Source organism: Pseudonaja textilis, chromosome 1, assembly GCF_049901715.1.
Source record: "Pseudonaja textilis isolate UNSWEBS1 chromosome 1, rPseTex1.2, whole genome shotgun sequence".
NCBI lineage: Eukaryota > Metazoa > Chordata > Lepidosauria > Squamata > Elapidae > Pseudonaja > Pseudonaja textilis.
Window position 1 is genome coordinate 65,200,252 of NC_141990.1, and position 26,444 is coordinate 65,226,695.

Sequence of the window (26,444 nt, forward strand, 5' to 3'; positions counted from 1 at the left end):
CAATGCCATGATTGTCACCAGGTGGGCTCATACAATAGATGCTACAATAGATACAGCAGATCCATCACTTATCATAACTTTGGCCTGCCAAGGCTTTCACAGAATATTGTTTAGTAAGACAGTTTACGTATTTTAGCTCTGTATGCAGAATTCTCTGCTAACACTAGGAAGAGTACTGGTCAGTTGCATACCCTTTGGCTGCTATGACACAAATGCTATCAAGTCCAACTTTACTCATGAAAAGCTCAAAAACTATTATTTGCTAGGCAAGAGATTTCTGATCAACAGTTCACCATGCAATCCAACAGATTATTCTTATTCCCTCAACTAAGAAGTACTTGCAGTATACAAATATAGAGTTTATTTAGGGATGCAAAACCTGTAGTTTTCCAAATGTTGGTACACTAAACTTCCATCTTGCCTCACCTTTAGCCAGGCTTAATGTAACCAGAATATCAAGAGTCTATCAAAGATTCCCCACCCTACTTTGGCTCATTGATATAAAGAGCCAGTCTTTGCAAACCTGCAAAAAAAGTAATAAAAATGTATGTATGTGTACAGATATATGTATTATGCCTGCATATATGAATTTATTGGCCAAATAGACCTAAGAAATATCAAACTAAGCAGAAACAATACAATAATTGAAAGGAAGAAAATAATATAATATTCTTACCTTTGTAGCTGTAACTTCTAAACATTTTGGATCACTTTGCATTATAAGCAGCTGGAATAATATATACTATACTGGATCAAGTTCAATTTCAGTGTAGAAAGCTGTACTGTTGCCCTTTGGATCAAATGCACAATTCCTTTTATTGTTGGTTAGTTCATCTTGCTTGTTCATTGTTAGATTAACATAACCATAAAATTCTGACTGTTCTGTTGGAAATAGTTTATTTATTTATTAAATTTTAATGCTGTCCATCTCCTTGATGCAGTGACTCTGGATGACATCACTTGGAGACTTGCTTAGTCTTCTTGGGTGACACTGGTTCCTCTAGCATGCTTCCTGTTTCCCTAGGATACTGTGCATTAGCAGTATCATAATGGTGGTTGTTGGCTAGGAGTGGGATACCTGCAGGCACCTGAAGGCTATAGCAGAATATGCCATCAGGTGAGAGGTGAAGGAGGACCACTTGGGTTAGCTGAGGCCAATCTATTTAGAAGCATGATGTGAAGAATCTTTAAAATAGAAGTCTGAGGCCTAAGGATATATCAATCCAACATTACAACGTTAGTCAGGATCAGTGATAGAAAAATAAATATTGACACAAAATGATCCTGTTGTCAGCTGAAAATAATGCATGTTTCTTAACTAATGGTATTTTCCTGGCCCTGCAGAAGGATGTGCAGAACTGTGTTCTACTGAGGAAGACATGGCTGTTATTAGTGAAGGCTCATATATTATTGATAATCCAAAAGAGAAGATTTTAACACAAGGTGATCTGGTGAGTTATGTGACCAGCAGTTAAACACACTTTATTTTTCATTTCCATATAGCTGAAAGAATGAATGCTTTTATGTACTTGGCCAGCTTTTGAGTAGAGAAGGAGTTTGAAACATGCTGGAGGGAGTCCAGGGAAAGGGAGAAGGATCATCGAGGGTTGTGGGAAAAGGCCAGCACTGAAAAAGCAAATAGAGAAACAAGTACGAAGTTATACTGGAGTGGGACAGTGGTACTGGTGAGATAACATGTTATGTATATGATTTTTCTGCCTTCTGCACAAAGTTGGATTTGAAGCTGTACAGATGCAGATAGATAACTCAACAAGACGTCCATAACAAATTACATTTATTGGTTCATCAGGTATCCTCATTACTCACATTTGTGATGAAGTTCTTCTTTAATGACCAATCCTTTGCATATCTGCCTCATCATAAAAGATGGTTATCTCCTAACCCATCTTGTAGCGATAGAAAGTAGCTCCCATGAGTTAGGGAGTTCAAGCAAAAGTGAGGAAAACTTCCCCCAACCCTTCGAGGGTCAATTTAGTGACCAATCAGGATTACAGATGTGGCCACGTGACATGAACTACATTTCCCATGATGCATTCCCTTAGGGGAACAGCTCATAATTCCTAAGTAACTATCCAATTCCCACAGACTGGCTGGGACAGCACACTCCCCGCCTGGAATTGTAAATTCCACTATTAAAAGAAGAGAAAAAAAAATTAACTATAAACTAAGATAATCAGTAAACAGTAATAATATGAATAGCAGATAACTATATAACTAAGAAAAACAGTAAACATTAATAAAGCATCTAACAAAGCAAAGCATGCAAAGCTTGAGGTTCAATCTTCAAGTTCAGCCTCTTGGTGCAAGTCTGCTGGTCACCTCTGGTGGCCTTTTAGGGTGTACAGGTACTTTTGGTGGCAAAGGTGAAAGTCTGGTGGTCGCTTCTGGCAGCCTTTAAGGATTGGAATGGTACTCTGGTTTCCACGGTGTCAAAGGGCATTGGGAAGCTGTTGGAAAGGGTGTTGCAGAGGCATATGCCCATGTAGAGTGTCTTAGTGGGCGTCTGGTGGTTGTTGGCAGCTGTTTGGGGTGTCCTAGCAAAAGTGTACTGATCACTGGAGGCCTTTTGGGCTGGAACGTCATTCTTGTTTTCGATGGTGTTAAAGGGCTTCGGAAGGCAGTGGAATGGATGGTGCTAAGGCATTTGCCTAGGTTGGAGCCTGCATCTGATCGTCACTGACAATTCCTACAATCCCCCATCCTAGTGGAGATTTGATGGCCACTGGGCTGTCTACAGGGCCTCCCGACTGACTCGGAGAAGAGAAAGTCGCATGGGGCATTATTTCCCAGCAAGAGTAGGATCTCAGCCTCTGGATCTAGGGCGGGAAAGTGATGAGCCAGGTGCTGTAGGTGAGGCATGCTACTTATGACCTCAGGTGTTGTGATCTGACTGCGGTCATTCTGTATCCCATCGCATTCAAATACAGGCGGTAGTGGGAACCGGGAACTTCCATCCAATGACTCTATGCAGAGTCCAAAAGCTCTCCTCCCCACCATGCTTCTTGGTCCATGGCACGTTGATACAGTGAAATGAAGTTCATTCTGTTGCACCTCAAAGAGGTCAAAGAATGCAGGCCTGGCCAGGGTGCAGGCGCTTTGAGTGTCTATCCGCATGTACATTCTCATGGCATCTTCAGGGCATCCTTCAGGGTACACTTTGGCTAAACAGATGGGAAGACACAAATGAGGTAAGTCGGCGCACAGTGCTGTGCAGTTGACATTCATCCTTGGTTTTGGTTGCGGTTTGGCAATCTGCCGAGGAGCCCTGCACGCTTCTGTGTTACATTGAGGCTCCTTGTCTGAAGGAGGGCTACGGGATATCTGCAGTGGTGGCTCGGAGTCTGGATGCAGCGCGGTCGGGTGCTGGTCACTATTGCATAATTCGCATTACACCTTGGCTGTACAGTACTTGGACAGGTGTTTGAATTTGCAACACTTGTAGCAGTATTGGTACTCCCTTAAGCAACTCTTTTAGTTGGATCAGTGATTTTGCTGCAAACCCAGTGCAGCTGTTCAGTGAGTGATGAGTGTTGTGCATAGGACAAAACTGTATTCTCCTTGTGTTTGGAGATCTAAATTGGGTCGTATTAGATGAGTTCTCTCCCCAACTGTGTGTGGATGAGGAGTCAATCTCGGTGTTATGGACAACCATGAAAGGTCTTTCCCTGGTAGTGTGCATAGGGCCTGAGGGTGATATATGGCTGCTGTTGTATCTTCTGTCATTAGGAGGACTAACAGCTCTGAGTCCACGGGCCCGGTGTGTGTTGCACACTGTCGCCTGGTGGGCCACGAATTCTTCAAGAAGTGTGAAGGATATAAAGCAGTGGCGACCCGTGGCCATGCAGGTGTCAGTCAACTGGAGCCATTTTTCAAGTAGCACCTGCGGAAGTTTTCGAACAATTTTGTTCTGCGTGTCGATGTGATCGAGACAGGCGAGTCCCAGTAAGTTGGGATTCCGTTGTGCCATTTTCAGCTGGACAAGTATGTTAGTGAGGTCTATGATTTGGTGAGGCTGGTCGACAGGAATTTTAGGAAATCTGTTGAGGCTATCCAAGAGTGTTGCCTCTACGTCCTCAGAAGCGCCATACAGTTCTTCAAGCCTCTTCCATGATAACTGTAGGGCAGCAGCTGGGTCGTCTAAGTGGGATGCCAAAAGTGCCCTCGGTATTTCAGCAGACTGTGGCCCTAGCCATGCTATCAAGTGTCCGATTATTTCATCAGGGTTCAGGTGTGCCACCTGAACGGGGCGCAGGAAAAGTTTATTCCATACTAGATACTCGCTGCCTGGCTTGTCAGAGAATCTGCGAACTCCGTTGGCGTGCAAATTTAGCTTTCCACTCTGTACAGCCAAGTTTCTCCAGTAATCTTCAGCATTTGCTGAGTTAGGGGGAGGTACTGACGTAGAGGGTTCTCCCCCTGGATTCTCTTTGGGTGTGTTTGGGTTGTAAGTCAATGACGGGTTGTAGTCTTCCTCCCAGTATTTACGGAGGATGTCGTTCTCCCATACTGGGGACGATGGTCGAGCATCACGCTGCTGTGTAGGCTGGGCATGGTTACCTTGTGGAGCCTGGGAGCAGGATTGGTATTGAGGTTGTGGCAGGAATACTGCTGCCTGTGGATTGAGTGTGGCAGTTGTCATTGATGGCATGTCGACTCGTCGAGAGGTGGTTGATAAAGCTTGGAAATGTTGCCTGGAGTTGGATCATCCAAACAGAAAGACCCTATTTCTAGCCACTATTCAGAATCTTCAAAGGTTGGAGAGGATAATTGTGGCAAGAGTTAATGGGAGAATGGTCGATTTACTGAAGAGTGTAGATTGATGTCATTGCACTCTCACTTCATTTGGGATATCCTCAGGACAGATATTCAATCTTGCACAAATATTTAAGGGGAAACAGCACTATTGTGGGAATAGCATCACAGCTCCCTTGTAATATAATAGGAACAGATTTCCTAACCTGCCATAAGTTGACAAAACTGATCTGTCCCAGAGCTTTGGAAGAGCAACCAATACAGAACTGTTGCCAGGATTACTGTAGAAAAGATGATAAAGGGATCAGGACTAAAAGGAAGGAAAAAATCCTATTGATATGCTAGAAGAAAGGGGTGAAAAGTAAATACATCACAAATTCTGCCCTAAATCTCCCCCCCACCCCCCAAAACAAACAGCAGAAAGGAAAAAGTAGGAAACTGGAAAAGGCTACCTCCTATGTTAGGAAAATAGAAATATGAGAATGATTGAAAAGGAGAAAGAGATTAAGACGACTTTCCAGCTCTAGCTTGAGGTCTGAACTTTCCAGGTGGTTTCTCGAAATTTTCGTGTACGTATTAGGGCTGTACCTTGCTATTAATTAATTAAATTTATTGCTGATTATCTTCCCCAGGATAACTCTGCGGGGCTTACAGTCATGCTCCTAACTTGGCATACTTTAAACCAGGGGTCCCCAAAGTTGGCAACTTTAAGACTTATGGACTTCTGGGTGTTGAAGTCCACAAGTCTTAAAGTTGCCAAGTTTGGAGACCTCTGCTTTAAACAGATGTGTCTTTATACATAGTTCTCAACTATGGAATTGTTTTTCAGAAGTGAGCAACTATCGCTTTTGAAGGATATCCAAGGATATCCTAGGACTGTATGATGAGATTTTAGCCTTTAGTCCATGCAATATTCCTATCTGGATCAGCTTCCCCTTTGAACTGCTATTTTGAGAGCGATTCCCATTATTATAAATGATTTATTTTGTGAAACTATCTCATTAGACCAGCCTTTTCAGATATTACCATACAGCAGCAATAGGCTGGAAGTTCTGAAGAGCCAGGATGGGGGGAAGAGCCTTCTGGAGAAGGTCAACCTACAGTATGTGGTTGCTATGAATTAGCATTGATTTAATGGCCTAACTCTAGGTCTCTATGATGTGAATGTCTGCAGTCATCCGTGTAATTGTTTCTTGCTGATGGGACAGTTGTTTTGTTTTGTTCTTGAGGAGGGGTGTCAAACTCATGTGGTCATGGTGGTGTCATATGAAGTATTGGGACTTTTTTCCTCTTCGCTAAACCAGGCAGGGGCAGGGCCAGCACATGACACAGCCGCGCTGCGGGCTGTGAGTTTGACACCCCTGTTCTTGAGGAAGAGATCCCCAAATATATGAAGGCTTCTCCAGCAACATAGAACTAGATGCAAGAACAGTTTTTTCCCGAACGCCATCACTCTGCTAAGCAATTCCTTCAACACTGCCGAACTATTTACAAAGTCTGCACTACTATTACCCTTCTCATCACTCCTTATCAATCATCCCTTCCCACTTGTGACTGTATGACTGTAACTTTGTCACTTGTATCCTTAGGATTTATATTGACTGTTTCCTAGTATGATTTGATTGCTTATTGTACCCTCTGACTATCATTAAGTGTTGTACCTTATGATTCTTGACTCTTGATGAATGTATCTTTTCTTTTATGTACACTGAGAGCATTTGTACCAGGACAAATTCCTTCTGTGTCCAATCACATTTGGCCAATAAGGAATTCTATTCTATTCTATTCTATTCTATTCTATTCTATTCTATTCTATTCTATTCTATTCTATTCTATTCTAATAAAGAATTATATACCCATCAGTAACCAAACTTCAAAGCAAGATCTTATGTACTTTATGATTTATAAATTATCAGCACATTTTATTTTTCCCCAGTGCCCCTGTCCTCCTAGCACATTGCTTAAAGTATTGATCTGGACTTTGCATTTACATTGCCAATAAACATTTTAATTCAATGAAAAAGCTTGCATTAATAGCAATTTCCATCTAAAGAACTGCCTATGCACATCCTAAATCATAAACAATATATTTTATTTAGGATATCAAAAGCCATATTGCTGAACTTTACCAAAAGCAATTAAAACTAGAAGAAGAGACTGAATTACTTAGAGATGTTAATAGAGTTCTGACAGAGGAAAACATACATCTGAAGACAAAACTGAAAAAATATGAGGCAGAAACCCATTTCAGTAAGTATCTTATTGTAATTCTTCACTTTTCTTTATGTTTGCTTTGAAATTAATAAGCCAGTAATTACTAGCCCCCCAGATTTGATGAAGTACTGTACAATGTTGAACATTCCTTAAACCCAGAGGTGGTATTCAGCAGGTTCTGACCAGTTCTGGAGAACCGGTAGCAGAAATTTTGAGTAGTTCGGAAAACTGGCAAATACCACCTCTGACTGGCCCTGCCTCCATCTATTCTCTGCCTCCTGAGTCCCAGTTGATCGGCCAGGTCTTCTTTTGTTGCCCTGCACAGGAGAACGGAGCTGGAAAGCAGGTTAGCGGGGTGGGGAGGGAGTGGGGATTTTGCAGTAGCCTTCCCCTGCCATGCCCACCAAGCCATGCCACGCCTATCAAGCCATGCCCACAGAACCGGTAGTAAAAAAAAATTGAATCCCACTACTGCTTAAAGCCATCTGAAATTGCTGAAAACAGGAACTTTTAAAATAATTATTTTATTAACTGGAGACCAGGATGGAATGTTCCAACCGGTTTGAAGTGAAATATTTTCATTTTTGACTTTGTAGTGGGATGGTATTCTGAAGATCATTTATTTATTTATGACATCTGTTTTCCAACCTTCATTCAATAGCAAAAGCAGTGTACATAAATACTCTTGGTTGTATTTTCCCCCACCACAACCCTGTGATGAGGGTTGGATTTACTAGCTTCAAGTCACCCAATGAGATTCTGTGGCTGAGAGTGGATTTGAATCTAGATTTTACCAGTTTACCCAGTCAAACAACATAAATACCACATCAGAATTTTCCAAGCTATGATGCATAATTGCACACATCATAAAATTAGGAAACAGATAAGAGCTTTAGAGGTAGTCCTCCACTTATGACTAAAATCAAGCCCAAAGGTTCTGTTGCTAAGTGAAACATTTGTTAAGTGAGTTTTGCTCCATTTTATAACCTTTCTTGCCAAAGTTAAGTGAATCACTGCAGTTGTTAAGTTAGTAATATGGCTGTTAAGTGAATCTGGATTTTATACTGACTTTGTCAGAAGATCATAGCAGGTGATCGATCACACTACCTTGGGACACTGCAACCTGACGAGTCAATTGACAAGGGTCTGAATTTTGATCACATGGCCATGGGGATGCTGCAATGGTCGTAAGTGTGAAAAATGGTCACAAGTCACTTTTTTCAGTGCTGCTGTAACTTTGAAGAGTCAATAAATCAGGGGTTCCCTACCTTTTCTATACCCCACACCCCTAGAACACTTCTGATATATTCTTGCACCCCTTACAAAAATAATTATATCATATAATTTGCATATAATTATGCAGATACCTATAATTTTGAAACTTCTAAACTCAAGTTTTGCACCCCTCCAGGATACCGTCTTACACCACCAGGGGGTGCTAGCACCTCAGATTGGGAACTAAATAAATGGTTGTGTTAACAAATGTATCCCAAATTTCCTGATATTAGGAATGATTGCAAACAGAGCTCCAAACAACCAACACTCTTTGCTGTAACGTTTTATGGTGGGTCCCCTTTTGTGCAATGCATTCCTATTCTGAACCCATTGACACTGATTTTTAAATCTTCTTCTTATAGGTAAGATCTTAAAATCTCCTTCAAAACTCCATGTTAATAAGATAATTTCAGCAGCATCGAAAGATAGCCGCACAATGTGCAGTTCTCGGGTCAGCTGTGATGCTGAATTTGCTAAAGCTCTCAAATCCTTCTACCGGAAAATGAACGTGATCAGAGGACAGTTCTTAAAACTACATCACTACAGAGCCCCGGTACACATTATACTTTTCTTGGGAAGATATGGATTACATTCTCCTTAGTTCTAAATTGTTTTGTCTTGTTTTCTGGATATCATCTCCACAAAGGTCTGAGAAGTTTATCTTTCTTCAGGTTTTCATACCTAGTACTTTCTCAACTGCCTTTTATAGCCTGGGCCAATTTTAGATTAGGGTCAAAATGGGTACCTTGACTTGCTGTCAGGGAGGCCTCAATATTGAACACTTAGCTTAACCTTATTCTCGCCTGCTGTAAATATGCCCTTTTGCTATTCAAATTTAGGACACTAGAAATACTAGTCTATTCTAAATCAAAATTGTTGGAGAGTAATGAGATAAATACCATGTATTTATACATAAAATGTATGTATAATTATTTAAAATACCTTATTGAAATATCTTTGTTCTATAGGCTGCTTGTTTGTTGTTTTCATATCAAAGTTCCCATTTTCTTGACAGGTATTATGAACCACACTGTAACTTAAAACATTTTTATACTATACAATATTGCAGGAAAGAATGCTATTTATTTTATTTTTAGGATGAAGATAACATCCAACTACTTCGACTTTTTACTGAGAGACAATCACACTTGTTGAAGGATTTTGGAGAACAACTTGAGTCAAGTATAAGTAAATTGAAAAATGATGTTGCCTTAATAGTTAAAAAGAAACGAGAGGCTAGGTTACAGCAAGGCATTAAGTGAATGTGGTTTACCAAGAAAATATGTGAATTGGAAATTAAATCAGTACTTACATATATCATTATATGTCAACTGCTTTTGAATTTCTTCACAACAAAGGAGGAAATATACCGGAATTCAGTATTCATTGTAATAGGGATAGTACTGTGTATCATCTTCAACTCTTCCCAACAACAGAGTAATAAGAAAGCTTTTGTTACTGTTGCTAATTATGAACTTTCCTTTCCAAACATGAGACTTATGGAGTTCTTGATGCTCTCTGAACTTGGGTGTCTGCTTGTAGACATTTCATTACCCAACTAGCTGGCATCATCAGTGCACATGAGTGTGGGGTTTGCTCAGTTTATATTTAATAGTTTGCCCTGCCAGTATTGGCGGGGATGTGGTTTTCTCCTCAATAGTAAGGTTTTTTGCTCGTTTCAGCTTTCTCTTTTATTGGAATGAAACTTTCTTAGTTCTCTATCAGTACCACAAGTCATAATAAAAGTTTAGATTTTTATATATCCATGTAGTTTATGTTGTTGATCTTATTGCCTCCTGAATTGTGAATAAACATAAGCAGTTCCAGAACATCCCATTTCTGTACCGGATGTAAAAAAAAGGCCTTCAGCATTAAATATAAGGATTCATAATCTTGCTTTTAATTTGAGCTAATAAAGAAATACATTACATTTTCCATCATACTATTTAAAATAGCAGGATGAAATATACCACATTCTTGACTTATTGGATCATCTAATTCTTATACAGTACTATAGCTGAATTATGCTTTAAATATTTATGAAACTGAAAACAGATTTTTCAATCCTTTTATTGCATTGAAAAGTAACAAAGAAAATAACAGCAACTAAGTATGAGATTAAGTTCTTAAAAATGCCAGATACTCAGGTATGTTTCAGCTGGAATGTATACTTAAGATATGAAGTTTAACTTAACAGGTTAAATGCTTTCATAATGCTATAGCAAACAATCAAATATAGAAAAATACCAAATGACTGGACTCAATAAAACCTAGGCTAAGGACAATTACTTTATTCTGTTAGTCAGAAACAAGATGTCAATGGAATTTATTCCCACCTTCAATATTTGATCAGTTGACACGGTTTTCACAATTTAATCTGCAATAACTTTCAAAAATCAAATAGGAAAAAGTATAGTTACTGATTAAAAATGAAATGGATCAGTTAAATTTAATGTCTCCTAGACATTGGGTTTGTTTCTAAAAAGCAGGAGGGTTCTATGAGTCATTCCGTTAGAATAGATTAACCATTGCTAATTAGTTAATGGCAGTTGATACCTATTTCCAATACTAATAAGTCCATCTTCCTAACTCTCATGTGAACCATTCAAGCAATAGCATCTTTACACTATATATATTAAGTTTATCAACTTTATTATTTCATTTTGAATGTGCGTGCGTGAGCGCGCGCACACACACACACACAGTTGCTGGCCATATTGTATCTGGGTTTTCTTTTCAGGCTTCAGGCTTGCTTATGACAGAGAATTCAATTCCATGCTTGTTCAGTCTCTCCACAAGTTTTGTATTATAGAACACAGCCCCAGGAGAATAGACACCACCTCTGTAAAACAAGTCACATTTGTGTTAGCAACACACAAATACAAGGAAGCCTACATTTTTACAACAAACCATATTACTGCAAATTCCAATATTAATGCTATTTATGTATTTATTTTATTTTTATTTATTTAATTTATATTGCCTATGGCGATTCAAGACAGCTTATAGACTATAAAACCATATTTAAAATAAAAACAATAAAAACTAACAAAAAGAATCAAATAAATTAAAGTACAATATAACAAAATCTGAAAGAAAAAAAAACACCCCCAATTCCCAGCCCCCACCCCCATGACAGCAGATCACACGAGCCATTTGATGGGCTCCATCCTGCTCTGGGTTCCCTAGGCCCACTGGCAGAACCAGGTCTTCAGTGCCATCCAGAAGAGAGGGGGCCATTCTAATCTCTGGAGGAATGATGTTCAATTTGGGGGTTACAGTTGGGGTTTTCTTCTGACATAACCCCCAAATATTAATGAGAACAGTTTGTAATTAAAAAAAAGAAAAAGAAAAAAACATACCAGTGATTTTATAAATTGGATACATGAAATAACTGTGGGGTAACTAATGCAATAGACAGCGCAACCCTAAATATGATTACACAATAGTACATTTACTGAATTCAATAAAACATATCCAGATACATAAGACTGCAGTTCAAATCATAAACATGATAAGCAGATTTGAAAAAACTGGTAACATTCTTTTCCAACTAAGCATTAGCAACTATTCAAAGAATAACATGATTATTCTCTTATTCACAAACCAAGTTTGCCATGGCATACAAAACAGAGTTTAAAGAGTTTTTATACAGATTATTTTACCACGTGTTACAAGAACTGTACTTTGCAATGTAGTGAGTTTCCCTTGCCCAAATACCATACAATTGAACATTAGGATAAAATTAATCAAACTCCTTATATAGGTAGTCCTTAAATTACAATCATTCATTTAGTGACTGAAATTACCATATACTGAAAAAAGTGACTTATGATCAGTTCTCACACTTGCAACCATTGCAGTACCCTCCCGATCATGTGATCAAAATTTGGGTGCTTGGTAAATGCCAAGTATTTACGATAGTTGCAATATCCTGGGGGACCTGGAATGGTCATTTACAACCTTCCTAGGGAGTTTCTAACAAGCTAAATCAATGGGAGAAATCAGATTTGCTGACCGAATACATGATTCATTTAATTGAAGTGATTTGCTTAACAATCATGGCAAAAATGTCAAAAAATGGAATGCGACTCACTTAACAATTGCCTTGCTTAGCAACAAAAAATTTGGACTCAACGTGGTTGTAGGTCGAGGGCTGCTTGTAGTGGATTGCTTCTAATGTTTTTTCCTCACTGCCAGCTTTCTATAAATAGCTCAAAATATGTGGATAATGAGGGTTTATAAAATGGGAGAAAGAGTTACTATAGCACAGAACTGTATGTTCTGTCAATAGCATTTTGGCATTTAGTTTCTTATCCTTACATGCAGGTAGACCTTTGCAGCATCCCCATGATCATGTAATTCAAATTCAGATCCTTGGCAACTGGTTGATACTTATGACTGTTGCTATGTCCCAAGGTCACATGTGATCACCTTTTGCAATCCTTTGACAAGCAAAATCAATGGGGAAACCAGATTCATTTAACAACCATGTTACCAACTTATTAACTGCAGTGTTTCCCTTAACAACTGTGGCAAATAAAGGTCCTAAAATGGAGCAAAATTCGCTTAACAAATGTCTCACTTAACAACAGATATTTTGGGCTCAAGTGTGGTCGTAAGTCGGAGACTATCTGTATATTTCACTCAACCTCTTTGAAAAAACTGACACCAGCAATATTGTGAAATTTCTCTGGTGATTATTTTCATCTAGTAACCATGGGATGTAAAATAAGGTAGACATTTCATGATTAGAAGATAAACACTCACTTTTTGGGAAGAGAATTCTTGTCCTTAAGAAGCGCCACAGCAGCCTGTACCATTGCTATAGGTGTAGTAACATAACCAGCCTCTGTAAAGAAAAAGATATATCATTACACTCATCACTTCAGAACAATTTGAGATGAAGATGGAAAATGAAACCACTGTGATTAAGTAGAAATACAGTAGATAACAGTAGTTGCTTTATTTGAATGCCAATAAGGACAGGGAGAGCGTACAAGAAGTTGGAGAGAGAAGGAAAGTCAAGAGAACCAATAGCACTTACATACCACTTCACAGTGCTTTATAGCCCTTTACAGTGGTTAACAAAATCAGCATATTGCCCTCAATAATGTGTGTCCTCATTTTACTGACCTCGGAAGGCTGGAAGGCTGAGTCAACCTTGAGCTGGTGAGACTCAAACTTCCAAAATGCTGGCAGTCGGCAGAAGTAGCCTGCAATACTGCATTCTAACCATTGTGCCACCACAGTTCACAGTTAACCATTGGACACAATAACAAAAGGAAAAAGCAATTAACACATTTGTGTGTACTGTGTATGAAAATAAAAATATAATAGTTCTGGTGACAATCGTTCTCTAAATAAACATTCAAGAGGAATTTTGTTGTTTTATCTGATAGAACTCCTTCACATGCAGCAACCACAGAATCCTGCTACATTCATCCAAAACGAAAGTATTAGTATTGTAATTACTATTAATTACTAGTAATTACTATTGTATCACAAACTCCACCCCTTTTGGGTGCACATCTACAATTACAATACATGTAAAAAAGGGTAGGCTGTGCACTGCAATGCTATGATACTGCTTTTGTCAGTCTGACATACTTTCAGACATCACTACCCGCACAACCACGTGGAACTGTTACTTGTATATTTAATGCCAGATGAATTGTATTTTATAATTAATAATATTAATTTTGCTCCAATATTACCTGGTCCCCTCACTTGAGTGCAGATTTTAACATCAGGTTTGCCCTCCTCTAGATTTTGTCCTGTGCTATATCCCTCTCCAAGAAAGGTCATTTCAAAAGATGATTCTTCCATCTGTCATTCAAAAATAAGAAATAAACAGTATTATATCACCAGACAGCATCTCAGTGTACATCAAGCATACATCTATACAATTACCCTGCATCCTAATTTATATCCATTTTGGAAATGAAATCAAATTATTTTACAATGATTTTTATTTCTAACCTGATTTGAAAGAACAATGTATATGTAACCTTAAGGTAAGAGAAAAACTTAGTTATGGGTTAGTATTTCTAATACAGCAAACTAGATTCAAAGATATGCATGCTATGCTAAGAGAAAATAGTATTGTGATTTAATTCTTACTGATCAGCCAAAGAATTTTTGCACAGACTAAAATCCTGAGATGCTATGTATATAAATAATACAACATATGACAAGATTTATGTTTACAGGATTACATATTGCCTTTTTTATTCAACATTCAGATGTGCTTTCTGATACAATATCCAATGCAAATTTGAATAAAACAATCAGTGGTGAAATAAGTTAAGTTTGCCTACTGGACTTCAACACTATTAATGTATCCTAGCATTCTCAAATGGAACATTTGTCATTGTTCACTCAATTTGTTTACAGAACCTTGAGATATTTAGTCTGCATTTTTAGAACTAAAATGCATAATCCATGTATAGGATTAAAACATTTTCTAAAATAGGCTATACAGCAGAACATGTGTTTGATCCAGTACGTATAACAGTCTCATGTTAAGATATCAGAATAAAAACAGAATAATAAAGATGCGACCTCTTTTACTGCATAAAGTGTAGATAAGAATTCAGTTATTAATATCGCAGAAAACAATAATTCCAATATATGTTTTTGTAAGAACAAAAGTAAAAATTACCTGTTTTTCTGTTGGCCCATCTTTTGTAAAATGTCCTCCAGAAAAGAATTCAGGATACTGAAGAAAGCAGTTTTATAGTAAGATTCAGAATAATTGAACAATTGACAAAATTTGTCAAATTTCAAAACTATTTAAAAGAAATCCTACTTTTAGCAGGAGCTTTCTTCCAAAGTTGAATTTCACAAGCATTAAAAATAAAAGACCAGCAAACATTAGCTTTATGACAGATGTGAGGCCACCCACGGTGGTGTAAGCAGCATACTGCACCTGAATAGGAGAGGCCAGTGATATCAAGTTTAGTATCCATTTCCATGAAACATTTAAATGAATTCTGAGTAAAACAAAATCAAGACCCAGAATTTATTCATAAACAAGCCAAAGTTATTTAAACAGTTACTCTAGGAAATAGACTAACTATTCTTAATCAGGACATTGTTAAAACAGCTGCAGACAGAACACTTCTAATACTGGGTCTACATTGTCACATACACAGTATTAGTAACATATCTGTGGTCAAAGCAATAAGAAGACATAGTAATGTACTTTTCTAAAGACAATATAAAGGAAATGTATTCTGAAATCCTTGAAATTAAAGGATGGCCAGCCTACAGACAAAACATTAGAAGGTAATCAAGGATCCCAATGGAATACCATGACATTTTTATAAGAGAAACAATTATATTCTTCCTCCTATTTGCCATTTAAGAAATAATTTGAAGTATAAGTCTGGAGTTGAGCAATTATTATTTGTTTGGACATGGTCTTACAAATAAGGACTCATGCCTGAAAGTTTAATTTTGGCTAAAGAGGAGCAGGTGGAAATTTTGCCTCTTCTGAAGAATAACTTAGATGGTGAATCCCTACATACAGATTTTTAAAATTTAACAAGATACGGACAAAGGTTTATTATTAAAAAGTAAAAACATCACCGATGGATAGCTTACATGAAAGATGGAAGCTTGTATACCTTTATTAAAAAGAAACAAAACTAACATTATAACATATTAAATAAACTTACAGGTGTTTCCTGCAAATGTGAATGCAAATACCGCTGAGTTCGCTTTACTACAGAGGCATCTGATCCCATGAATGGAATGGAATACTGTTTGAATTCATTACTGTAAAATACTGTACCTCTAAAAAAGATGAAGAGAAGATGAATGAAGCATGGCAAACATAACTTGGATTTGCACTTAAAAAAAAAAAGAATATTTACAGTAGTGATAGGCAGTGGGTTTTTTTCAAGGGTGATAGTCCAATGATATTAATAGGCGGAGATTAACATCTTCAGCTTGTTTTTGTATTTTGGGTAAGTATAATTGCAAAATAGATTTGCAATTTTGGGGAATAGTGGAAAATCACTATCTGGACTGCAAAATATAGGTACCTCCAGTCTAGACAATTGTTCACTTTTTAGTGATAACTTCCAATACCACATTTTGTTTCCAGAAAGGCCTTGAATAACAGATTACAGATCAAAATTATTTAAAGATGTCATTTTCTTCCCTTTACTAAAAAAAAAAGTGAACATATTTGCAACTTAAAACACTAAAAGACATATATTTTCTGTACCTTCTTTTGAGTTTTGCTCCAAATACTGGAAGTGGTTTATGTCCAATTTGTTTTCTAATTTTCTTCAAGTTGTCTTGATCTGCCAAGCCATATACAGCCGATTTCCAGGTTCCATCATGAATACAGGCACCCTGTTAAAATACCAAATTTATATATACACACACACACACACACACATGTTTTCTGAGGTTCTCGCGGGTATTTGTATGTGGATCTTTGGTTATTCGGGTTTTCTCCCGCGTAAGATTGGAAGTATCTAGGCAACGTTTCGATGAAGTCTCATTCATCATCTTCAGGCTTGTGTCTTGCTTTGTGCTTCTCGGAGTTATGTGAGCTTGCAGCTGCTTCTTCCTTTTAACTGCTAGTGGGGTGGACTTGATTGGCTGGGGCTTGGCTGTGTTCTGATTGGGTGGGGGTGTGTTCTCAATCAGAACACAGCCAAGCCCCCACCCAATCAAGTCACACCCCCACTAGCAGTTAAAAGGAAGAAACAGCTGCAAGCTCACATTACTCCGAGAAGCACAAAGCCGAAGACACAAGCCTGAAGATGATGAATGAGACTTCATCGAAACGTCGCCAAAATACTTCGTTTTACGCGGGAGAAAACCCGAATAACCAAAGAGATAGATAGATATACACACACACATACACACACATACATATACATACACACATATACATACACATGTATACAATTAACCCAACCATGAATACACACAACACACACACACATATATACCAAAACTGATTGAAATATTAATGTACAGTATTTAAGGGGCGTGCATAAGTGCACCATCGTCCCTGTCCTATTGTCCCCATTTAATCGTACCTGTTTTCTATATTTTTAGTCATGTTTATACTTATAATTTTGTAAGCGATTGATAAATCAAATAAGATAAATAAAAAGCTATGTGTTTACATTCAGCCATTTTTTACTTTCTTTTTGCTTAATGATTTTGTTACAGAAAGAGACTTGAGAAAGGGTCACATAATCCATAATTTGTGAACATGAGCATTACATTTATTCGGTGAGCAACAAGGTCAGAAATTGAGAGAACTGGTGAAAATAGTATTAAAAGATCCCCCTGGAAAACATCTAGTTTTCCTTCCTTTTTCAAAATTCTTTATGGGTAGTCGGAATTTTTTTATTTAGGGATCTGTTTTCCTGGATAGAGATGCTCTATAATTGCATTTGTTTCTATTGTTAATTGTTTTATTTAGATAAATTTTACAAGCTTTTTTTGTCAATGGTAATATTTTATTTCATATATAATACATTTTAAGGAGCTGTTTATATTGCAGCAGCCATTTGGAGTACAGCAGAAAAGAAATAAATAAATATAAAATGTACTCAATACCATATATTATTTGTGAACAGTGTAGCCATAGCAGAAAATGCATGAAAACAATTAATTAGATCAGAACAAGCATTAAGAGATATTTTTGCTATTTTGCTGATTGCTGGTACTGCTTTTGTTTTTATATATAATGTCCTGTGAATGTTTCAGAATTATCAGTATTATATCTTGCTGTGAACTGCTCAGTTTTATTAGATTGAGGCAAAAGATAAATGAAACAAATAAGTAAGAATCTGTCAATAGTTAAAATATACTAATAGTCATATTCAGCTTCATGCTATAGTTTTTATAATTTAGCAATTGCCCACAACAAACTTAAGAGGAAAAAAAAAGAAATTAACCAACCTCTGGCCCTGATTTTACAGTCAAAAAACTTTCAATTGCAGTCAAGGTACCTTTAAAGAAAGGTGATAGTAAAGAACAGTTAATATTGTAAAAAAATGTCAATTCAACGACAGTTTGTTAATGTTTATTATTGTTGGATAATTGGCATATAGCATTGGTAAGTTTTTTACACATTTCATACATTCAACAACATATCTGTTTTAATTGAGGCACATAAGGACTTTTGCAAAGAGAAAGAAAGCAAATATGTTCATTTCACTTGTTTCCTTTAATACAGACACCAGGATTTCAATTTCTACTTGACACACTGAAATATACAACTTCAGCCGCAAAGTGCTCCAAGATTGAACAGGTTGCAAATCAGATTTACTTCAGGTTCTTGGTCATGAGTGAAAAAGGGTGTAATAGACCCTGGTTTCACCTGAGCAGCTCACTGAAAAATTCAAGAGAAAGACTATCTCTGTGATCTTCCCACAACACTTGGCTATTGCTGTTCCAGTCAGTTTAGGAACATAAGGTCTGCCTTTCTAGTTTACAACGTTTTCCTATGTATTGGAAAGTCTGGAAATTGGGTGGGGACCGTGGTAGCTTTCTAAACCTTCTAGTGGAATCAAGTCTATGAGACACAGTTCTTTAGCAGAAAATGTGTTCCTCCCTGTTTTGCCATATAAGGGAGCTGATGTTGGGGGACTATTCTTTAATACCTAGGCCACTGACCTCTGTTGTCCCTCAGGATACTTTCATATTGTCTGTCATGTTGTTCAATACTGATGTGAATCTGAGGAAGATAATCCAACTTTTGAAACATCATCAATTTTAAGGAAGAATTGATACCCTTGAACAAAGTCTAAATTTGATAATGGAATAAATGAGGAAAAACAAATTGAAAATGAAGCAAAAAATAACTGAACTGCTATTAGAAATAGAAACCTGAATTGGGAACTGAGGTTCAACCAATTGTGAATGGGATTCCATTCTCCCCAAAACCAGGTTCATAGTCTATACATTTTCTTTGATTTTCAAACACCACCAGATGTGCAGACAGCTGCAGTAAGGAGTGACTTTACTTTATTATGCTTAGTCTGCCAGTTGATATCCTTTCTGAGCTGGATAGATTTGATGTTTATCCACATCTTGATTACACCCTATCTTGAGGAGAACAATACAATTCAATTGCGTTGAATCATAATTGAATCTCTAAATGAAACACAATTGAATCTCTGCATGAAAATTATGCAAAAAATGCAACTGATTCAAAATGTGGTAAATTTGTATAAGGTACAGAAACCAAATGAGGGTTGTATTTAGGAAATACCTGTTATCTACTAATTACAAATGAAATACAACTGAAGGTACTGGCATATAAATAAGTCCTAGAACTACGTATGCAACTGCCTCTCTTTTTATGAAACTTTTCGTATTGATATTTTGACACTGTCTCCATTGTCAGAGGCCGTCTTTTTGCATGTAGCTCCCAGGCTGTAGTGAAAACTTCTTAAAAGAATTATATTGGTCCCCTCTCTCAATATTTACAAAATCTGTAAAGAAATGTCTTGTTTATCAGGAGTTTAATTAGCTTTTTATATTCTGCTTTCATATTTTGTTATCTATATCATGAAGTACTTGTCAAAATAAAAAGCATAGCACAAATGAAATAAGTAAATAACTTACTTTAAGCGCTGTGTTTAGAATGAATGAAATGTAATGGTGTACAAGTAAACAGTGTAATTACTGCAGAAGTAATTAGAAATAGAGGCACTCCACTGACTTTGTTGAAAGATTGGAATTGGGGGAGGTCTCTCCCTCAATTTCACAGCTAGGTTTCAACAAGAGAGAGATGTGTGGGAAGCAAGACTGCCAGATATTTGGTCAGATCTTCCATCAGAAATTTCCTTTCTCTGAACTGTTATTTATTTTTAACATTATTTAACTTTCAGAACTGATTACTTTTTTCTCCTCTATTCCCCCTTTTATTTTGTTACATGGTTTTGTTTACATACAGGGTAGGAACTGTTTGGTTTTTATTTGATCAATGAAAGCTTATCTAAAGGACTGTATGCTAAAGAGATGGAGAAGGGTGGGACATGTTTAAATAATTAACGAACAGATTATTTTTAGAATACAGGCTATCATTTCACCATGAACTAATCTAATATCTTCAAACATATGAATAAAGTAGCTACTGTACTTCCCCTAGCATTTATCAAAAGATCAATCAAACATAAAAATCACCTTTTAAGCTGTTTTTGGTGAACAACACTCCTATATCTGCTGGAATAGAATCAAAACCACAGCTTCCAACAATATATACCCCTTTTTCTTCAGCTTTGCTATTATAATGTAGATACATTCCTTCCAGATACTAAAATAAAAATGCAATATTATATAAAACAAACAATGCATTTCTAACATTCAAGCAAAAATAACAAATTTCTTAACATTTTTAAAACTGCTTTCTTAGCTATTGTGTCATCTTGCAGAGTTATAAATCTTTATTAAATGTTATTAACCATTAAAACAATTCAGTATTTTACAGTTAAATTTAAAATTGGTTATGTTTAATATTAAGCACAGATTTATAGAATTTTACAATTTCTCCCAAGAAAGCTAATGTGGGGTGTTAAATTGTTGGGAACTGGACTAAGAAAACTCAGGTGCAAACCCATTTACCATCTCTCAGTCCAATCTAACTTATAAAATGATGACAACAATAGGAAGAAAAATCCCAATTGTGTATTTTCTGTGACTCCCAGAGGAAAGGTAGTATAAAAATATAATTATAAATAAAATACTTTTACTATCCTAAACACAGTTCCTGTCTACTAATGTCCATTCACACTGCTAATTTATGGAAATGAGAGATGAGTAACGAGATTCTTATGTGAGTAGAGAGAAAACCACAGACACCCCCCCAAAAAAAAACCCCCACTCTGCATGGATGCTGCATCACATGGTATGCAGAGCACCAACACAAAGTTTGATATATGAAGTAAATAATTATCCTGCACTAAGATAAGGAGTTAAAATAAAAGGGATTGTGACTTAATCCAAATATTATTCCTCAAAGTCTGGTTCATTTTCTTAATTTTACATACCTGCGGTTCTCCACTAATGTCAATACAGTTTGTGCCATTCTCAACACAAGCTTTTACCACAGGTTCTCCAAAAAAACGGTACTGCAAGAATGAAAAAAGACTAATAAATTATATTAATCTGGAATAATTTACTAGACCTAGTTTGAAGTTTAGTTTCCATTTAAAAAATAAGAATAAAGGAATCTTAACAAAGTTATGATGTAATTATGTTTTAGCTAATACATTAAATTAAATGTGAATAAAAATTGGGTTTATTTTATAATAATTTAGAAATTACAGCTATACATATAAACCTGAATATAAACTATAAAAAATTAAAACAAAAAGAAAAAATATAACTTATATTAAAAATATTTAAATATAGCAAACAAAAAAAGAAAAAATATCCCCCTCTTTGACACAAGTATAATTTTTTAATAACTCATCACATTATCTTTAAAAGCAACAAAAATTCTTCATCCTATCTAATTCCTTATTTGTAAACAAGTCTTAAAACTTCATAATTCAATTCTAATCAGCAAAGATCCATTAAGGGTTTCCAGAAATATCAATATATCTATTATAAACTTAATCCAAAAACCCACTTTATAATCCTTTCTTTTCCTTCTAGATCCCAAGCTTTACCTATAACAAAATCCTCAAAATTTTAACATGCAATTATAGTAAATCAAAATCCATTAAATTTTATCAGAAAAAACAAATAACTGTATTGAAGTAAATCAAGTTAAAACATTTCTTCTCATATCACACATCATATCCAAAACCAGATTCTTAAAACCTCATCATTCAACCCTAATTAGAAAAGTCAATAATTACTGAAGATAACACATCTCTTCATTTTTGATCAAATAAATCAACTTTATATTCTTTTCCCTTATTCCTTATGATCGTAGTCTTTAGTCCCATCAAATAAAGCCCTAGAATTTGGTTTCTTTTTGTTCTTTCTGACTTCGAACATTTTAACAGTTCTTTCGTTTTCTTTTTACTTTGCCTCTTGTTATAGAACCATCAAAGTTTTAACAGATCTCTTTTGTACATCCAGATTAGGAAAATCATCTAAATCACTCTTCTGATTTGTTATTTATGACTTCTTTAACTGCTGAAGCCCCATCCAGTTTTATTTCTATACTATGCAATCCATGAGCCCTTGAGCGATCATTTCAGAGATATTTCCTTACCAGATGCCTCACTGCCTTCAACAATGGAAGAGTATCTAATGTGTTGCCTTCACTGGAAAAGTTTTTAAAAATTCAGAGATACATCTGCCCTGAAAATAGCTCAAGTTGAACTGTATAGCACCGTAAAACACAGAACCAACCACAAGAAATGTTTTGACATTTTACATCATAAAATGTGAGGTGGTGCCCATGCAGAAGGGAAAGCTGGGGTGATGAATTACAGTGAAATGGCAGTTTCCCAGGAAGGAAGGGGGACACACATTCCAGAAAGGGGAGGGAGACAAGAGGCAGCCCAGCTCAGAGCTACATAGAAGACAGAAATAGAGTACAAGATGGCCACTCCATAGAATCTCACAGGGTATATCTGTAGGCTAGTAGTAGGAAGGATTTAGTCTGGTAAGATTCTGCCTGCTATGTGTAAATAAATAAAGAACTGAACTCTAGATGAATTATTCCATGTTATTCTTAGGCTTAGCTTGACATAAAGTGCTTTATGGTATTTTTTATGTCATAAAAGATTTTATAAAATTTGCTAAATTTCAATTCCACAGAAGTCATGGGTTCTGGACTTGGAAACAGTCTTTAAATTAGCTCATTTGAGATACCTTGTTTCAAAATTGTTGCCTTACTATTGAATTATGATATTCGTTTTGGTAATCAAGGATGGAGATTACTAATGTACTGGTGATAAAATACTATCCAGTCTAGTATTTTTGTAGTTTATTGTAGAACAGCCTCAGAATGTTTCATTTCTCCTGATAATTTTCTTGTTTGCAAATATGAAGATCTGGAATTGAGATAACTTTCTCTAGATTCAATACTTAAACACATTTAATATAATACTTTAATGATTTAAATTTGCTTGAGAATTACATTTTCTAGCATAAAATAAGGTATATTAAACTACTTTTGATATTAACAGTTTATTAACTTCCATTTGTTTCTGGTACCAACTGCGGCACAAGTTTTTAAAAAAATGTGCTTAACATTATAGAAGAGTGATTAATAAAAATTAATATTATGAATTTCGGTTTCAGTGTTAAAAACTAGGATTTTCTCTTTAATTTGCATTTAATTAGGAAACATTTTGTTTTAACAGATAAAAATCTTCCTAAAGAAATAACAAAAATGTACTAATTACAAAACATAAAACTCAAATAGATTTCTGGTAATATCTTACAACGTCTTGTTTTAAGTAATTGCTTTGGGACAAGCACACTTTTTATTTATTCATAAAAAATAACTAGAAGAAAGCACTTACTGGGCCTACACAGTTTAGAACAATATTCGTTTGTTTAGCCATAGAAGCAAGAGAAGATGGATCGCTGACATCACTGAGAATTATGCCAATTTCTGACTTCAGTTCTGCTTTCCCTGAAAATTTAATATTGACATGTTATTCTGAAAACCTCTCTTTAATTATTTTTATTCAATCCACCATTTACTCAATCACTATTTATTAAAGCTATTTTTACATTTAGCTTTCCAATTCCTTTTAGTAAACAAATTATATTACTTCTATATCCATCTCTATCTCCCAAATATGGTTTCTCTACACAAGCAAGTGAACATGTGGAAAGATAGTCACTTGTTACAAAAGCTCACTAGAAAAAAAAAAGTATTATATAAAAGAGAGATAATGCTCAAGGACAAAAATGCAAAAAAAATTTCTTTTCACTAACAAATCTAGTTCTGGAAAAAAGCTTGCTGACTTCCAAAGATCTTGTAGTGTTGTGAAAAAGGCTGTAAAGCAAAACCACCATAAAAGTGTTATTATTATAAAATTGCAGTATAAAATTGCACAATAACTTCTCTGGCTACACCTAAGTCAATGCAGATTGATGCATAATTTAATCTCAATTTCCCTGGCCCCAAACAGGATGGGGGGCATAGAGATAGGCACGCCAGACTCTTGGTCAGTGAGCTGCAATACAATGACACGCCCTTTATATGATTTTAAATGACAGTTAGGGTAATTAAGGTAGAATAGAAGAATAAATAAAATACTGGCTCTGATAGAGAAGGGAGTTATTGCGTCTACTTGGACTCAGCTATCCATCCTTCGGAGGTAGGCAAAATGAGGACCCAGATTGTTGGCTGCAATGTGCTAACTCAGTCCCCCTCCCCTCTGTCAGCAAATTGCCCCCAGCAATCTGGGTCCTCGTTTTACCGACCTCGGAAAGGGTGGAAGGCTGAGTCCAAGTAGATGCATTGCAAACCGCTTAGAAAGGGGCTGTAAAACACTGTGAAGCGGTATATAAGCCGAAGTGCAATTGCACCGTGAGAGACAGACAAGCGGTTTGATCTGACGAAACTTCGATCCGAATCAGCAACTCTTTTAACATTCTTAATCCAAGCCTCCAGGCTTCAACTCGGCGATGAAGGGAATCATTTACACTAGGCACACAATGTTTTCTCTCCTTCCAGATGTGCCCCACCCAAATAGCGCACCTCGTGCTAACCGAAACGTAGTCCAAGACTTCTCTCTCCCCTTCCCCTGGCCTCCCACCACCACAGGACCACAATATTAAGGTCAACGTCGGACACAGCGTTATTGATTTTTCCGACTGCAGCCAAGGAAACTGCGCGGACGCCTCGTGAAGTTCTTTTTTTTTTTTACTGCAGAGTTTGGGGACGGAGGCGAGTGGAAGGCCCGCACTCCGCAACGCGACCTGCCCTCCTTTCTCTCACCCAACTTGGTGGCCGCCTTCTCGACCACCTCCTGCAGCTTCTCCCGAGACCTCCCGGCCACGGCCCAGCGCAAGGAGCCTCGCAACTCATCCTCGGCGGCTACTCGCGCTATCTCCTGGACCACGTACTGCCCCGTGAAGCCCGAGGCCCCAAATACCACCATCTGGAAAGGCCGCTCGGTAGCCATGGGAACGGGAAACCAAAGCGGCCGGCCGACAAAGGAGCGCCGAGGAGAAGAAGAGCGGGACGAGGCGCAGAGCGACAGCACAATCACACTTCGACGGCTGTAGAACCAAGCGGCGAAGGGGGCGGGGATTGGCTCCGCCCACAATTTCGGGCCTGGACAGCTCACGTGACAAGGCCCTAGTCCAGTTGCCTCCCCCTGCGTAGCTTGTTGTTTTCCAAACCGACGGGGCTGTCTCCTCCTCCACCTCAGGGGCGAGCTCGGTTGTCGGCTCGCTCCCTGCCCGTGCACGGTGGCCCGTTGTTTCAGCTTCTCAAATAGAACAATCGCGCGAAGTTCCTCTGTCGAGGGAAAAGCAGCCAGTCATTTACTGCTCCTTTAAGGAGAGCCCGACGAAGCTGGTTACTGCCAGAGCTGGTCAAAGCGCGCTTGCCTGTCAAATTGCACTTCATATACATAATAAATGAGTACGAATAAATGGGAACAGTAGGACAAGGACGGTACACTGCTGCGCTTACGCACGCCCCCTTACACACCTTTTAGGAACGGAGTGAGGTCCATTCCTAAGAACAATTCCCATTGTTCATGCCCTTTGGAATCGATAGCAAGAACTGGAGGCTAAAAACAGGAAGAACGGTTGCAGGAACTGGGCATGGCTAGTTTTAGTGAAGAGAAGTCAGAAAATTTCTCCTTATTTCTAGGTTGAATATCTCCTTGACCAGTTTCCATCCATTATTCCTCGTCTGGCCTTCAGGTGCTTTGGAAAATAGCTTGACACCCCCACCCTACCCCCGCTCTCTGTGGCAGCCCTTCAAATATCAGCTATGATACATTATTTTTCCAGATAGAGCTACGGACTCAGATTGGTGGGGGCAATATGCTGACTCTAAATTGCTGAGAAAGGATTGTAAAGCACTTGACAGTTGTGTGAAAAAATCCTGCATGCTTTCAGTTTTAAGCTGTATTTACATATTTAATCAACTTTTCACCACGCAAAATTAGTACTTTGATGAAAATTTCTGTAGTCAGATTGAGATGCATAATTTCTATTAATTTAACCAAAGTCTTTTTTAAGATTTTGAGTGAGTTGGTAAA

General features: G+C 37.2%; 2 protein-coding genes across 2 annotated transcripts in view; one reads left to right on the plus strand and one right to left on the minus strand.

Annotated features, from left to right (window-relative positions):
* Positions 1-10,024, plus strand: part of LOC113433111 (kinesin-like protein KIF28) — a 37,030-nt gene extending 27,006 nt beyond the window's left edge. Inside the window, exons 20-23 of the mRNA XM_087936690.1 lie at positions 1,345-1,451; positions 6,873-7,023; positions 8,625-8,815; positions 9,360-10,024. Of these exons, the coding sequence (XP_087792816.1) occupies positions 1,345-1,451; positions 6,873-7,023; positions 8,625-8,815; positions 9,360-9,524 (614 nt within the window). The 3' untranslated portion in view covers positions 9,525-10,024. The remainder of the gene's footprint in view (positions 1-1,344; positions 1,452-6,872; positions 7,024-8,624; positions 8,816-9,359) is intronic.
* A 292-nt stretch (positions 10,025-10,316) lies between these two features.
* On the minus strand, positions 10,317-25,473 carry SCCPDH (saccharopine dehydrogenase (putative)). Its single transcript, XM_026695451.2, has 12 exons — positions 25,166-25,473; positions 23,736-23,848; positions 21,297-21,377; positions 20,434-20,563; positions 18,202-18,251; positions 16,499-16,629; positions 15,945-16,062; positions 15,074-15,193; positions 14,927-14,983; positions 13,980-14,091; positions 13,033-13,114; positions 10,317-11,104 (listed from the first exon to the last, which is right to left on the minus strand). The coding sequence occupies exons 1-12, from the start codon at positions 25,350-25,352 to the stop codon at positions 10,999-11,001; spliced, it is 1,287 nt and encodes a 428-aa protein (XP_026551236.1). The 5' UTR covers positions 25,353-25,473; the 3' UTR covers positions 10,317-10,998.
* Positions 25,474-26,444: the final 971 nt, after the last annotated feature.